Source organism: Dermacentor andersoni, chromosome 4, assembly GCF_023375885.2.
Source record: "Dermacentor andersoni chromosome 4, qqDerAnde1_hic_scaffold, whole genome shotgun sequence".
Lineage (NCBI taxonomy): Eukaryota > Metazoa > Arthropoda > Arachnida > Ixodida > Ixodidae > Dermacentor > Dermacentor andersoni.
In genome coordinates this window covers 93,469,592-93,486,121 of record NC_092817.1, presented here as the reverse complement: position 1 = coordinate 93,486,121, position 16,530 = coordinate 93,469,592, and the positions used below count along the sequence as shown (strand labels likewise).

Below are 16,530 nucleotides of genomic sequence, written 5' to 3'. Positions count from 1 at the left end.
TATGTAATGTCTTTGTATTATTGTGAGTTCCTCATCAAGAGTCTCTCTCTAGAGAGCCTCCAAGATTAAAGATAACATGCTAAACTGTAAATGTCGAATGCCACACACAGACGCGAAGATGGTGCTACTTCGAATATGTTTCGCTCAAACACTAGTGGATTCAAGGGGGGGAAGCCCTATCTCATCTCCCTCCCCCTCTTTGGGAAAAGATGGAGAGAGGAGAGGTTCCACGGTGCTTTGGAAAAGCTGGTGGGGTTCCACAAAGCCAGAAAGTTTGAGAACCCCTGGCCTATGGAAAAAAAATGCTTTACAACGAGGACATGCATATACAGAGTACAGTTCGAAGGGCTGCATATCAAGCAGCCTTCTCAATCTTTTGAGAGTATCAGCTCTAGTATTCAAGATTGTTTAACAGTAGCACGCTTTAGCAGTTAATTTTTTTCCAAGAGTGGCTTCAGGTAGGAAATTCTGAAACAGCTCACAACTGTTGTGCTGTATATATGTGTGGATGGAATCTCAATGGTCTGCAAATTTTCGGTGCATAGAGAGGATGCTGGTGAATTCAGTATCACCAGGGGGGGGGGGGGGGGGATATTGCTCAGCCAAATAGTTACCACAGTGTGCTTATTTTTATGTGCAATTCTAAAACTGACTGCTCCTTGTGCTATACCTGAAGGTAGTCCTAACATAGACGTTAATAATATATGACATACATTATAACTCCTGAATATACTGGTAAATCTGATACATCTAATAAGTAAGGATTGCATTATTGTGTCTACATTTATTGTACATGCAGTACTTTACGATAACCTTTACGATTTTCGTATCGCTTACTAAGGGGCAGTACCTTGTGGACAAATGAGAACTGCAGCACTGATAGTCTCTAATGCACTTTAAGGTGAAGTGAGCATGGTTTATGAAAATTTACAGTGTAAAAGAAAATTTATAAGCATTCTGCATTTATGCAGTCATGTTTTAGCAGTTGTACTACTTGATAAATTTTTTACCAAGGTCACTCTTGTTAAATATACTGCTTAAATATGTCTTCCACAGGTAGTAACAAAAAAAGAACAGCCAGACTCTTTGACAGTCACATGTGTTGTATGCAACTACCTGTGCTTCTGCTTAGCCTCACTTTGTATAACATGTTCACTGCAAGTGTCGTGAGCTATACCTCAGTGACACCAGCCGCACTGGTTGTTTCATTGGGTAGGCAAGAAAGGGGGACTACTGTTTCCATTTTGTATTTGCTTTCTTTGCTGTCTCTCCTTTGTTGTATAATTTGCCAACTGTTACAACGCTACCCAAATTCGTCAGACTTTACTTTTCCAGCTCAACTATACTGCATGCACTTGTGCTCATGCCATAGCTTATCATATTTTCACATGAACATGTGCTTTTTGTGAGTTCTGGATGAAGGCCTTCAGGAACAAAGGCTGATGATTCGATGTCTCATGGACATTTGCTATCTGCAGGGCATAAGAATGGAGTCAGTTCTTATGCTCTGCATAACAAAGTCAGTTTTTTTTCTCTAATCCACCAAGTAATTAACGCAATCGCGTGAGGCATCAAAATCAACGAACATTCCTATGTACCTCCATTTTCAAAAGATCCACAGGGCAAATCAGGTGGAATAGAGCAGAGATAACACAGCTGCTTAGCAGAGCAGGTGGAGTTACCTTGTGGTTTTCTTCTTTTCTTTTCTTTCTCACTGTTTCTAGTGGGCACGCAAGATATTTTTATGTGCACGAGGAAACGGGCCATTCCCAGTGGGTGACTCCAACTGTAACAGATGCCAGCAGCGGCACGCTCGATTCCACCTCTCCTACGACTGACACAGGAGTGGATACTGACAAGTCCTCCGCTGCGTTACTGCTGCAGCCACCACCGCCTCCACCACCAGAGACAGGTAGGACAGTGGCTGAGATCAGCATTCGCTCCACATTGGGCTAAGTGTTCAACGGTGTCCCTCGTGGTTGGATGCTATGTAGATATAGTGTTGTTGTGGTAGGATCACCAATCAGTGTTTTTCCAGGGTCAAGGAAAAGAACTTATGTGCTGCAGTGTGAAGGGCACTAAGTGAGGAGTGAAGTTTATTTTGATTTCTATGAAAGTTATTGTGGACTCATTGTGAGCTGAGGTTAAGTTCTGAGGAGTGTATGCAAAGATTGTGCACATAAGAGGTAAGATAGTAGCCATTTGTAGTAGTTACAGTTACTTGTATGAGACACAGAATAACGAAAAAATTAGCCGTTATGCAAATCCATAATAGATATCAGCGCAGAAATTCACATGAGGACAAAAAATGACTAAAGCATAAACTGCTGTCGTTTCATGTCCTCGTGTGTGTTTTTGTGCTGATATGCTATATACTTGCCCAGATCTCCACTTTAGTAAGCCATTATGCAGCAGTACTCGCAGCACATCTACAGCGAAGATGAACCCAGTTAACTTGAATTCCTTGGTAAATTGACCAGTTTAGTTAATCTAGAAGGGTGATTAGATAATTCATCAGAAGTCCCCCGCTATGGCATGCCTCATAATCAAATCATTGTTTTGGCACGTAAACCCTCAGATTCTTTTTTTTTAAATTGTAATATATACAGGGAGCTGCAGCTAACTTTAGTGAAAATTTAAAAATGTGCCAGTGCACTCTAGGTGGACACAACCTAGTGTATGGAGCAAGTCAAGCTATTTTTTGTGTTGTGCTTAATTGCATAATTAGTCAAGATTAATGAACCAACTTTACAAATATTAACTTTAGAGCAAAGCTTCCAAAGAAAACGCTTTAGGGCATTTTGGGAAACATCTAATTCAGCAGCTTTGAGCTTCCTACCTGTTACATAATTTTTTCCTGTGTCAAAAAGAAAGCCTGCAAAATATCAAAAAAGCGCATGACATGCCCATTTGCGTGCCACAATTTCAATGGTCTCAAACGTGCCACGTATGATTGAACAGTGCATTTAGCGTGGAGTGCTGCCTGGTCTGCTTATCACTACCATGAACGGCTGTGAGGCTAGCACATCACTGGTGTAAATCACGCAGCCAACGTCCGTGCTACTGCCCTGTCACTGTTTAAGTGGCAACATACAGACTAAATGCATTGGGCATTCATGTGGGGCAAATTTGGGAGTACTGCAATCGCAGTGTGCACGCAGCGTGGGATTTTTTTTCTCATATTTTGCTGACTTTCTTTAGGATGCAGAAAAAATGATTTTGTGGCAATTAGAAAGAAGCTGCCTAATTAGATGTTTCCTGGAATGCTCTACAGCTATCTCATTGAAAGTTTTGTCCTAAAGTTAGTACTTTCTGAGTTGGTTAAAGGAGCCCTGAACCACTTTTATCGGAGTGGAGAAATGCATTTGAAATGAAAATAGGCTATTTCAGAAATACTTTGCCGCAAAAAGTACTTCAATGTGTTCAGCATAAGCGAAGTTATTGGCAATCAAACACGGCACCCACTGTGCTTCCGTTTCTTCTTCAGTGCCTTGCACTGCGAAGGCTATGGCACAGTGGGGCGTGCCCACAACGTTCCGCCTTCTAAATGTCACCGTGGCGCGCAGTTCAAATTTCATTTTGGATGTTAACGTAGATGCCACAACTTCCATCTTTGGTGCCTATGACGCGCTAAGCACAAGCCAAACACAGTTGTTCTCAGCGAGCCGCAGTGCACTTAGCCAGTATGCTCACGGCGGCACCCTGCAGCGGCCGCGGCATCTACGCCATGTAGCTGACTGCAGCTTGATGTCAGCTGTCAGCCTATAGCAGCTGCCTAAGGGAATGACGAAATAAAGTGTCCAGAAGAGAATGAGGACAGGGCCTCCTGTTGAAAAGAGAGCGTTTGAGAGAAAGGTGACTTCACGATCCGCTTTCAAGCTCCTTGAACCATGTACGACAGCAAAACTTGGCTGGTTTAAGCTTGCCTTTTTGCTTCATCCCGTGCCCTTATGCTGTTTTGACTGACAGATACCAGCCAGCTTGTCAGCATCCTTGGGATGACGGTGTATTCATCTTTGTTGCACTACTGGGGCGTGTATATTCTTTGTCTGTGCAATCCGTCAAAAACTGCTTCTTTGTTGTTAAAGGGACCCTGAAACGATTTTGACGATATTGTACAAACATACTGAGTCGTTAGAGTAGGTCCATCTGATCATTGATTGATGCGTCTAAGTGCTCCGCGTAAAGCGTGTAATTTATTACAAGGTTTTAAACATGTACATCGCTGCTGATCGCAGCACACTGCTCGGCGGAGTTTTCAGCTGCCCCTACCCATATGACGTAAATCACCCATATGACGTCATTAGGGTGAGCTATCCGATTGGCTGCCCAGGGCGTGTCATTGATAATTTTTCCACCTTTATGGTGAACAAATGATGTTCTTAATAGTTGGAACGTTAGTTCATTTGTTTCTATAAAAAGAAGGTAACAGAAAGAGAATGCACAAGAACAATTTCTCACTACACTTAAGCACTTCCGGCACATAGCAAGCATCGTCTGCTTGTGTTACGACCTACTCTATTTTGACGAGAGCTTCGCGGTCAGAGTCGGTCTCAGTCTTTTCGTGAGCACTATGATTCGACTTTGTTGTGTTGTGCATTGCAAACGTAGCGACTGGCAATATGTCAAGCTGCGACATCGTGTCCCTCTGCAAGGCAGCAGATGAACGATCTGGCTGTAGTGCATCAGACTGCCGCTATCTGTTCGATGCCAGGATTTACGCGTTTGTGGCTGTCACATTACACCAGAAGATTACCAATGCAATAGCGTTTCGTAAGTCCGGTATTAGGGCAAGCGCAAGGGGACAGGGCCTGGCCGCTTGACTGTGCCGTTTAACGAGATGAACATAAGCGCAAATGTGAATGGTCTGCACGGTGCAGCCACCTGGTGGCACAGAGCTCAACCATACACAGTAGCAGTAACGAAATCTGTTCTTCTTTGCTGCTGGTGTAAGTTTTTCGCACGAGTGTAATCATGAACACGTTGTTTTTGTAAACGTTTAAAATGTTTTACACTTGGTTAGAGCAATATTAGCGCTTTGTTTGGCTGCTTAAGCTGTGTGCCAACAAGTGGCTGGACCGTACATACCGATCAGGCCGCTCACGTACGTCTACGCTAAAGTTCCTTCATTAGCTTTTGTTTATGCCTCCAGCCATCTGCCGAAACGCCCAGCTTGCCTGTAGTTACCGGAATACCAGACACGTTTGGCGCTTCGACAGAATGCTCGCAATGCACACTGCTTTTATATCTCTTGCTTGGGGTCGACTGCCAAGCAGCTGGCGGAGATTTTGGAGAGGCTTCGCGCGTTCGCTCCTAAATAACCGGAAATCGACGACATGACGTGCCATCATGACGCAGAGCCAGTGAAGGTGGAGCTTAGCCCCGATCACTCGGGGAACGAGTTGAGGAGAAAATGCATGACTGTGTAGGAGGGTAACTTGTAATCGTCCGTAGCTCTCTCAATGTGAGACGTTTCACACAAATTGTGGTGCGAATGATTAACTTTAGCTGTACCCTACGCGTCTACAAAATTTGTCCGGAACGTTTCTGGGGCGCTTTACAGGATGGCAAGGAGGCACAGCATGCTTTTGTGGGAGGAGAGAGTTTCTTGCATTCATGTCTTGCCACTGGTTACATCATTGTGTGATTTTATAAAAAAACTTCCCCTTTGGAACCCATTTTAGGAAACCCTACTTTAAATGGCTATTAACTGTGTTTTGTCAAATCTATCCTCTTTTGATGTCAACAGATGAGGCACCTGTGGAGACTGCCACCAAGCAAGAAGACGAAACAGAAGTAGACGGTAAGGTGGACGAGAAACTGGACGGTACAAGCCTCGATGCTGCCGAAGCTGCCTTCTACTCAAGTTTTGTGATGTCTGCGGAGCCTGTGATTAACGCTGCTCAGACAGACTGTGGTGACGGAGGGCTTACAGCCGGGGTTGCAGCGCCTGTAGATGCAGTGCCTGTAAATGCACCACCTGTAAATGCAGCACCTGTGGATGAAGCCAGTGTTCCCACCGTCGCAGCTCCAAAGAAGAAGAAGGTGTGCCTTTTTAGTGATAACTGACTTGTGTCAACAATGTAGCTCTTACTTTTGCAGCTTCTCGTATTTGTTGCTTCTGACACTGCTGATAGCTGTTGTGGTTAGCAAAACCGGCTGTCAGTTTTGCATATTGTTATATTGCCAGTTGCCTTGTTTAAGATTATTATTTTCTACGTTCTTAATGCTTCTTGGCATACATTTGAATCTTTCTAGTAAAGGTTAATTTTTACGGTATACCTTCTCTGGTAAAAAGTTGTGAAAGATAGATGGTGCATGTTTGAAACTCGAGTTCCTTGTGAAGCTTCTAACATTAAGAAAACTGATATGTACTATGTACCTAGGTTTGAGGCAACCTCGAATAAACATTTATAAACATTTATAAACATTGCTGTAACGAATGAATAGGTTGGATTAATATGGGTTGCAGCATTACTCCTCAAACAGTATATTGGCATGTTTCTGTTCTTTGCACTGTCACATTTCTCTTATCCAGAGTCTTCTCCTTTTTTTTTCCCCCGAATGTGTTACATCTTTACTGCCAGCAGCATTGCAGGCTTGTAATACAAGAATTTTATCTCAAACGTATGCATTTTACTGCATTGCATTACAGTGGTACATAGAGAGTGATCATTTCTAGGCTTTACATAATTTTTGAAAGTCACCTGTGGCAGATAGCATAATTCGTCTTTAAGCTGGATTATTTGAAGAGGCAGGCATTACCTGCACAGTAAGGAAAACAATCAAGGAATTAAAGAAACACTAGTTAACTTCTGAATTTACAGCACATATTGTCGTTTATGGATTGTAGCCAGTGAGCTTAGCTTGTAAGGCATATCCACTTGGAACAAATTTTGAGGATGGCACGAGTTTCGAGATATGCACCATCAAACTCATAGTAGAAATGAACTGTTGTTCCACTTCGTTTTTTTTACAAAACACTCTTTTATGCATTGAAGCACAAAAGTACCATAACTGAAACTCCCATGTATTTCGTCACATACTTTGGAAATGAGTATCTCAAAACTGATGTCATCCTGAAAATTTATTTTAAGTGGATACGCCTTGCAAGCTCACCGGCTAGAATTCATAAATTGCAAGCTATGCCATAAAGTAATTAAAATGTTATTAGTGAATTTTTTTTAATTCAGTGAGTACCATATTTTTCTGCATATAGTCGGCACCCCCAATTACAACAACCCACAAAGAAAAAATCTGTGTATATAACCTGGAAAAGTAACTGCGTACAACGACACTAAAATCTTCGCATAAACAGTCTTCATTTATGGATGCATGACTCATTCACACCACATCATCTGCCAGCGGCTCTGTTCCAGTTCAGTCCAGTCCCCCTTTTCGGGATGCTGATAAAGCTGTATTCATAGTGATTGCGGACAAGTCCGTCACGTGACATGCGACTTGAATCGGATCACTTTGCAGCTAGCATTCACATGACAGAGGATGACAGGGCAAACGGAGCAACACTCGCATGGGCAATGGCGATGGAGCAAACACAACCAAGCTGAAAATTCCTGCAGTAGCGTGAATAGCTTCAGATGGACTCTGGGAACGGGTGACATACGAGTTTGCTACCATCGTGTGCTCTATTTGCTAACTACTAAATACAAAGTGGTGACCAATAAAGAGGAAGAGAACGGACGACCATGAAGGAGGGGAGAAGGGGGAGAGGTTGGGGTTTGCTAGGAGATAACGAAACCTAGAATGGACAAAGAACCTTGCCTTGAGGCTTTAATTCACGGCAGCATGGCACACACCGCCGTGAAGCCACACTGCTGTGAAGCCACACTTCAAGATGGAATTTGCATATACCACCACACCCCGACTGTGCTGTTACATTTTAAGATGTTTTGGTGCTAGTTAACACAATAATCCGATTTGTGTTTTGATTTCTCGTGAAAGTAATGTCTGCCTCCTTGAATAATCCAGCTCAAAAACTAAAATTATGCCATCTGCCACAGGTGATCTTTAAATACTCTGTAAAGCCTAAATATGATCACCCCGTATAAGTAGCTGCCGACTTTGAATGAAAAAGCAGAAGAGATAATAGTATTGTTTGACTGACATGTTTTATAAGGCAAACACGTTTGTTTTCACACGGGAATGTTCTTTTTGTACAGACAAAGGTGTCCTCTGGACTGACTCTCCGCAAGAAAAACATCCCAACGCTCCTTCAGAAGTGGGAGAAGATTAAGGAAGAACAGAAACGAGGCATGTCAAGCTGACAAGGGGAACATGAAAGTAAGACGTCAGTGGTGCTACGCGTTCACGTTACGGTGATTGTTGCTTGTTGATTTATCATACCTGCATGTGTTAACGCTTGCTCTCGTGTAAGGACTGTGCACCTTGAAGCTCATAACCTTAGCAAAAAAGAGAAATGTTTCACGTAAAGGCACTCGCAATGCTGCTTGCAGCACAGCAAGCTAAGTCCAGTGGCGTTGATGCTGAAAGCTGTGAAAGATCACGAAAAAAAGTATTTTGCACAGTGTCACTGCATACTCTATGTAGCATGGAGCCGCTAAAGGGCAATACACGATGTGCCAGTTGGCAGCTGCAAGCGTGACTTATGTATGCAACAGCTGCACTGAAGATCTTTACAAAGAAAAAAAAATTCAGGTATTATGTGAGTAAATATTGCCTTTAAGCTAATAAGTTCTGCAGGAATACACCAGGTTGAGGATGTTTCATGGACACTTACTGAAATGAATAAATGAATGAGAGTGAGTAGTTGTTATTCACCTGAATACAAAGGAAGCCCATTCGTATTATGGAGAAAAAAAGCTTTGCAGTTGAAGGAAAGAATTTATCCTGGTTCGGGACACGAACACCATGTCAGCATCATTTTTCCCGAGGCTGTCGCTCTGCCAACTGACCTAACCAGGAAGCTAGCAGATGGTAGGGCAAGAATGAAATAATTGACAACTGGAGGGTGGGTGACTGTTTTCCCTTTCATAAATGAGGTTTAACTCTGTGTAATACGAAAATTTACCTTCCGACTGATAGCATCTGCATACTGATAAAAAAAAAAAGCCTGACCAGGTTCCACATAGCAGACTACCTAATTGAAAAATTCAGGTTTGTCAGGTAACCAAACTTTGGGGCAATCAACTGGCTGGAGCAGTTGCCCTGCCAAGTGAGCTAACCAGAAGTTTCACTTTCACTTTATTACCTTAAAGGCCCCACTGTGGGGGTATTAAATAAGGGGTGGGCGTACAAAAAGAAAACACGTTGACCATTCAGGATGAGTAGTGAGCTCTTACAGCGTCAATGAAGGCGTATGGGTTGGTGATGGCCACGATGACGTGGGGAAGGCCATTCCAGTCTACAGTGGTGCGTGGAAAAACGGAGGACGAAAAGGTGACAGTATGGGTTTGGGGGCGAGCAATACTTAGGGAATGTCCTGTACAAAGTGATATGCGAGCTGGTGGTAAGATGTAAGGTATCTGATTGAGTGAAATATGATATATTTTGTGAATTAGGAATAGTCTAGCGATGCGACGGAGACAGTAAGGGGGGGGGGGGGGGCAGACCTGTTTCTGCCTTTAATGAAGATATGCTTATATTGTATGAATATGATGAGTGGATGAACCTAGTCGCACGATTCTGCATCATCTCTAGTGCACTTATAAGATAAATTTGATAAGGGTTCCAAATTGCTGACGCATATTCAAGTTTAGGGCGAATTAGAGACTTGTATGGCAGCCATCGCTGAGTTTAGCACAGAGGCAAAGTAACTGACAGCTCTAAGTGCATAAAGCAGGGACAGTAAGGCCATGTATAGCAGCATGCCTGCTGACTGTGAAACATGTATGTGTGTTTCTTTGATTGCATGATAAAGATGCTTATCAGATAAATGACTGCTTTCATGTAAGTGTTGCATCAAAAACTTAAAAGGAGACTCTGTTCATGATTGTCTAGTTGTTGTTGAGCTGTGTATTGGTCTTATAGCTGTGGTCGTGACACAAAGTTCGAGAGAGCAAGAACTATTGTTTACAGTCTGCGTATCAAGGTATTACATTTAGCGTGCCAGCCAGGGTTCTGCCTATGGTAATCAGCGGGGCAAATCCTGCTCGCTGCTTCAATTTGCTGCCCACCACGTTGAGGTGCAACTTGGTGTTTAGAATGGTCTGTTCGGTCGAAATTTCCAGGTTTCCTCTTTTTTGTTGTTGTTTTAAGTGGTCCTTAGGTGTTCTTTTCATCACATGAGGTAATATTTACAAGGAAATGTGAAATATAACCTGAGGAAAATCTCGATTTTCTAGTGTGCATTGTGCAAATCTGGTTTTGGCGGAGCTGCCACCACACTGCGAATCACGCAGCTTTCCATTGAGGTAACGCCGCCATCTTGATGCTGTGGTAAAGGGCTGGAGTCCCCCACTGCGGCATGCTTACTAATCAGATGGTTTTGGCATCTAAAACCTTAGAATTTAATTTAGCTCTCTCCCCCACCTTAAATGGAGGAGGAGGAGGAGAATACACTGGTGCATAGACAAAGTAAGGTAACAGAAGTCAAATTGTTGAAAAATTAGAGAAAAGCAATTGCAGCACTAGCAAAGCATTGGCTCGAGCGGCATTCCTTGTTCGACTGATGTTGGTTACTTCAAACCTCAGTATTCCTGTGAACTTCTGTCTTGTTTGGTGATGCACAGTGGCGCTCTTGCATCACATGCATGCTCTGCGGTGCACAAAATACTTGGGGATTCCTGTGAAATGCAACATTGCCTCTCGAAATGCACTATGCAACAAGAAAAGTGAGAGAAAGGAAACGGGGCAGGGGTTCCAACAGGAAAATATGAAGTGGGCCCTTGGCTCCACTAAGGGAAAAGTAAAGAGGAATGCCCCCTAGCAGGCATTGATTGAGGAAACTGGAGAGAGCCTCTGCTATGAGGAGGGTAGTTCACCTCCTCACACCATTTTACTACATTCCAGTTGCTTATGTCTTGGCTATTAATAAACCTCGCTGTGGAATGGTCCCTGAGCAACGATTCCCAGTGTAACCAACTTTTGAACAGGGCTAAATGATGAGCACCTTTAAGCACATTTCTAATTTTGAGTTTCATTTGACCTTATGTAGTGTTACAATGTGTGGGCATTAAATTATTATTATATGCTTAGCATGCAGTTTGCTGTCTGAACTTTCTGCTTGTTTCTTTTTTTCCCTTATCACAGTAATGTGAAAGTTGGCAGCCATCGCAGAAGAGATCGACACGTCGGTTGCATGGATTTTTATTCATGCTTGTACATATAACTCATTGTACAAAGAACATAATAAAGTATGAAACATTGCATTTACACAGTGTGGTAATATTTTACTCATTCTTAACGTCATAAAAAAAATGGGACCTCTAGAAGCTCAGTGCGAAACACTTAGAGTACCAGTACTGTACTTGCCCTGCACATACATACATACAAAAACCTGTCTGCAAGCTGCAGTTCATCATGTATAATGCGGTGGTCTATGGCTTACTTAACAGGCTTTGCAAGGTGTCATCTACTTGCTTAACAAAGTTTGGGAAAGAAGGATCTTGTAGGCAGGACTTGACGATTTCACGGAGTACTTCAGGTGATTCAAACTGTTGCTTGAAAAAATCAGTTGAGTTGATGCCCGTGTTCCTTGTAGCTGCCTATACAAGGACGCAAAAGCAGATAAGTCTTGCATGCATAAGCATCCCTGCCTCTCAGTAATAATGGAACATAAATAATATTGGTAATGGTGCCTTTTTGTCCCACAGAAGTGGGACAAGAATCATTGGGATTGAAAAGAGAAAATAATGAATAAAACTACAAGGTTCTCTCTTTCGTAACATACTTTGTCGAGTGCCTCAGCGAGGCCTTAAATTTCATAAACTGAGAAAAAAGAAAAGAATGTCCGCGGTAGTTATAAGCAGCTAATGCTGGCAGCGCAGAAGCACGCTATTAATCAGTCTGTCTGTTGAACTGCCTAACTCTTCAATAGCACATTGTTTCGACATGTGATTGTATGTGCAAACAATAGCCAATATGTCGGACAAAAATTCAGAGTTGATACACCTCCTTGAAATCACTGAATTTGGAGATTCAAGGGCCCTTAACACTTGAAAATAAATCTGCTCCTTGAATTCTTTGAGAACTGGTGCTGGTGGTGACCTTTAAACATTCAAACAAACTCTACATCAGGGTGTTGCCATGTACACTGTCCATCAGAAAACGATTGTAGCTATTTTCTTTTCAGTGTCGCTAAGTGATGCAATGTGGCATGTCCACAACCACTGACGACAAGCTTATTTTAATTGCCATTTACGTCGTGGAGCCAGCTGAACCAGATCAAGCAGCCAAGCCGTACCACTATTTTTGTTGTTTTGCTAGTTGGTTCGCACTGCAGCCATCGTGGCTCTGTTTATGCCCCTTAGGTTGTAGAAATGCTTGGCGGAAAGCAAGTTTCATTCATTCAGCTTTAACGTGATGAGTATCAGTGGCTGAAGACACTGCTAGCCGTCATGCTAGAAGGCAAGTGACATCACTGCAATGGGAAAGTCAACTTTTAAAAGCCATGTGAAGAGCTTGAAGCTTGTGTCCAATTGGGCAGCTGCTTAGCTGCAAGGAATTGCAGCTAAGCAATTTCACTTTTTCCTAGTGTATGTGTACAAATAAGGTTTTTTCCCTTCCTTGAATTTTTGCCTTTGGAATGCTTGAAATTCTTCAATTTTTAGTTGAATGTTCTGTACGAAACCTGAGAATGTATTATAATAATTGCAAATATTTTCGATGTATACTAGCATGTTTGTAGCGCATAAATTACAAATTTCCTGTTCTTGCATAGCAAGGTAATTTATGAAGACCTGCTGACATAGAGATCTACAAACTTTCCCATTCACTCTATGTAAGAATGGAGCACATCTGTTAGTCGTGGGGGATAAATTCTCAAGGTCTCCCTTGCACCAAAATTTTGCCTTTTATTTTTTATTTTGAAACACTGATCATGCAACAACACATTTTTACCATGAATCAGAGTTACAACCTAGGGATGTAGACCAGTGACTTAGCCAGAAATTTTCTTTGGCAAGGGGGGGTCATGCACTGGAACCGGGACAATGAGGAGGGGTTGGGTCCAGTGCATGTGCAATGAGGAGGAGCACATGCCCAGTGGGCAACCCTGGCTAGGCCACTGCTGTAGACACCAGTGCAACATCACTTAAAGAGTCCAGAAATCATGACAGGCATACAAAATCAGCTAAATACAGAGTTCATTGAAAAGCATGCACTGTTGCTCAAAAAGCAATGCGAAATGCACAGTGAGAAATTCTTGCTTATTTCAGTTATTTCATGCCACGTAGTCCACATAGTCGATGCAAGGTATGCTTGGCACAAACCTACAGGAAAGCAAAACTAAGCGACACTTGAAGTAGAGAAGAAAGGAAAGGAGAGAGCAATTCTCTGCTTACAATTTCAGATCGTTCATGAAATGGAAAGTATTGTGACAGCAAGTCTGTGCAAAGCTGGCACTGCTCCACTCCAGTCTTGTCGGCAAACCTGTCAAACTCCACTCTGAACCTCCGTTCGTTGTTGCCCTACAAAATTCAAATATATGAATCTTAACAGGTAGAGTTGAGCTCTGTGAAATTCAAGTCGCTTACATGAAAGCGAGACAGAAGCAGAATGCTGTCACCCTTCATTACTCCACGGACCCAGTCCTTTGAGTTCAGCAAAAATACACATTCCTGAAAAAGATTGAGAGAAAATAGCTCACTGGGAATAATTTCGGGGGCTGGGGAAAAAAAAGGAAAGTTTTAATTTATTTGATATGTTGCCTCATTGGTTGAACTGGGAAATAATGAGCAATACTTTTGGAGTGTTTTTACTAAACACGGGCAGTTCTTGATAACATTTTTACAAACACTGCTTAAATAGGTGCATACCATTTTTGCTTGTGTAGGGCCATTTCTTGCATTTATTGCTTGGGAAACAGGTGTGATCTCGCAGAGAAGGCTAATGAGAAGGCAGGATGGTTTACGTAAGTATGTGCCGTGTTGTTCCATGAATGTGGAAGGAACATGTTGGCAGATTTGTCATTCCAGAATGCCCGAGGTGCTGCATGTGCGACCATTCATTGGCTGAAGGCAGAATTTTGGGCCGACTTGGGCTATCCGGGTCAAAAAAATCTGAGACCAGTATTAAAACTGCATGCACAGAAAAAATTCAAGAACGCTAATGCCTACGGTAGCAGGCACAGCAAATCTGTATAAACTACCATTCAGGACCATCGGCTTAAAATTATATCGGCACCATTATCGTGGGATCCTGGATTTCATAAAATGTACAATAGAAAATTGGTCTGTATGAACATAGTTCTAGAGCAGTAGTCTGAAAAGGAAGACAAACAGGCCTATGACTGATGCCTGGTGCCCACGGGGTCGCTGAGCGACAGAAGCGCATACCAATGGTACATTTGACTGGTTCCTCTGCGCTCTAACATTTTGCAGCGATGCGGAACTCTCTTGAGATAGGAGCCACAGAAAGCTTCTGTCGGATTTCGGTCGGTCTCCCAGGTTGAAGGTGGGAGTGTCTCCGAGCCCTCTGAGCTGGAGAGCGGCGCTCTGAACGAAACATGCTAATGTGTTCCGAGCGCTTTATTTCGATTAGCCGAATGTAAACAGCACCGCGATAGCGCTCTAGAACGCTCTAAAGAGACCTGGGGTGCGATCGGAGATCGTTGTTCGAAACGTGCATTCAGTTTCGCCTCACGCGATTCGCCTAGGCCGCGCCGAGTCGTCAGCCACGCACCGAGACGACTCGGCGCGGCCTAAGCCAATCGCGTGAGGCAAAACTGAACACAAAGTGAACGCGCGTTTCGAATGATATCTAGTCGCGCCCCTGTACGAAAGAGGCTGTAAGACGTAATAATTACACTCATTTAAAATTCAAGCGTTGTGCGTAAGTGAAACCAGTGAGAAGCTCATGCACGGAAAAACTGTCGCACTGTTGACTCTGTCGCTCTTTGATGTAGATAAGTGCGGGCAAAGTGAACGGTAATCGCACCACGCACATGCTGAAAATTAATCAGTGCAGCGTTGGCACGAGGCAGGGCTGCATCTCCATCAATCACTTTCGGGGATACGTTATATCCCTGTAATGCCCACCTTGATGCCTTCGCGCACCGACCGATAAATGCGACATGAAAATATAATGTCGATTGGAGGGATGTATTTCATTTCTTAAATTTCGTCACGTTCACAATCCGCTGCGTGGCGGCTTTGCCTATCAACGTGCAGGTAAAATGACCTCCCCGAGAGTGATCGGTCAAGAATAGGACCGCAGGTTCAGTTTCTCACGCGAAAGTACCACCTTATGATGCAAGTAACTTACGTGGCTGATAGATCCTTGGTTGACAACCATCATGTCCGTGTCCGTAATGTATAGGAAGAGCGGATCGTTAGTAGTGCTGACAATCACCTGCGGGGAAAACGACTTGCAAATTCCTCGAGTTTGCTAAAAAGGACGCGTCCCATACCTTCCAAGTTCCCTTGTCACTCGGAGGGCCTTCTTTCTCGTTCGGTACGTAAGCAGCATATCTTCGAAGGGGGAATTTGCGAACGATTTGCAGTGAGCATTGAAACGACTGCGAATGTCCCGCCATGATTGCTTTCGGACGTTTGTGCGCTTATGGCAGAGGCTGTCTGAAATAGGTATGTACGCTGCGCCCTCTGTTGCAATGTGCGGCAGTCACAAACGCTAAAGCGGGGAACAGTTGCACACTTTGGGGTGTATACTTGCCACACAACAATAATCGTCATCTGTCTTGCCCGCATTTCCTTTCTTTAACGCTGCGAGCCTGGTACCATGCCATATACTTTCAAGTCACGAACGGCATGCGCGTTATCGATATGACAGAGCATTCTCGACAGGAAAGTAACGAGCGCGGAGTTTTCAAGAAAGGAAATGTGGGCAAGACAGATGACCGTTGTGTGGCAGATATACACCCCAAAGGGAGCAAACTTTTTTTTAGAGTGCATGCTCGGAACGGTTGCACTCTTTGGGGCGTGTATTTGTCCCACAACGATAATCGTCATCTGCCTTGCTTGCGTTTCCTTTCTTGAGAACTCGGCGCTCGCTTCTTTCCTGCCGAGAATGCTGTGTCACACTCGCAGCGTTAAAGAAAGGAAACGCGGGCTAGACAGATGACGATTATCGTTGTGGGACAAGATAAGCCCCAAAGGGTGTAATGTTTTTTAAGAGAATAGTAAGTAAATATTCGTATTATGATTTCCTTTTATCATGTTTATGATGAAGTTCCTCTGTGCGGTCACTCTGGGATTATTTTCTGCCTAATCGCTCGCGGGTTGACATTGACTCACAGTGGAGGAAAAGAACTAGGAAGCTTACCAGCAAGTATGCGGCCTGTATGGTGGGCAACACAGCAACAAAGAACGTCAAGCGGAAAGTGAGATTGGCTGAGATAATCTCATATGGGTGGCGTCAGTGTAAAAGAAACCT

General features: G+C 43.4%; 2 protein-coding genes across 8 annotated transcripts in view; one reads left to right on the top strand and one right to left on the bottom strand.

Annotated features, from left to right (window-relative positions):
• LOC126536474 (uncharacterized) overlaps window positions 1-11,348 on the top strand; it is a 56,838-nt gene extending 45,490 nt beyond the window's left edge. For 2 of the 6 annotated variants that reach the window (XM_055074043.2, XM_055074044.2), the window contains exons 13-16: window positions 1,725-1,912; window positions 5,750-6,045; window positions 8,181-8,301; window positions 11,230-11,348. In XM_055074043.2, the coding sequence (XP_054930018.1) occupies window positions 1,725-1,912; window positions 5,750-6,045; window positions 8,181-8,285 (589 nt within the window). In that variant the 3' untranslated portion in view covers window positions 8,286-8,301; window positions 11,230-11,348. Of the gene's footprint in view, window positions 1-1,724; window positions 1,913-5,749; window positions 6,046-8,180; window positions 8,302-11,229 lie in introns of those variants that run through there. The other 4 variants (XR_008613716.2, XR_008613718.2, XR_008613717.2 and 1 more) reach the window with 3 other exon arrangements.
• On the bottom strand, window positions 11,271-15,827 carry LOC126536488 (meiotic recombination protein REC114-like). Of its 2 annotated transcripts, none has more exons than XM_050183477.3 (5): window positions 15,548-15,827; window positions 15,403-15,489; window positions 13,674-13,757; window positions 13,482-13,607; window positions 11,271-11,684 (listed from the first exon to the last, which is right to left on the bottom strand). In XM_050183477.3, the coding sequence occupies exons 1-5, from the start codon at window positions 15,671-15,673 to the stop codon at window positions 11,517-11,519; spliced, it is 591 nt and encodes a 196-aa protein (XP_050039434.1). In that variant the 5' UTR covers window positions 15,674-15,827; the 3' UTR covers window positions 11,271-11,516. The 2 variants fall into 2 exon arrangements, with proteins under 2 accessions (XP_050039434.1, XP_054930021.1); XM_055074046.2 differs by lacking the exon at window positions 15,548-15,827 and adding an exon at window positions 13,956-14,179 and having other exon boundaries at window positions 15,403-15,491.
• Window positions 15,828-16,530: the final 703 nt, after the last annotated feature.

Excerpts from the sequence above, each read along its gene's own strand:
- LOC126536488 (XM_050183477.3), bottom strand. The coding sequence starts at position 15,673 with ATGGCGGGACATTCGCAGTCGTTTCAATGCTCACTGCAAATCGTTCGC. Across the intron at positions 13,758-15,402 it reads ACCAAGGATCTATCAGCCAC|GAATGTGTATTTTTGCTGAA; the intron begins GTAAGTTACTTG and ends AATCTTTTTCAG. Across the intron at positions 13,608-13,673 it reads TGCTTCTGTCTCGCTTTCAT|GGCAACAACGAACGGAGGTT; the intron begins GTAAGCGACTTG and ends TGAATTTTGTAG.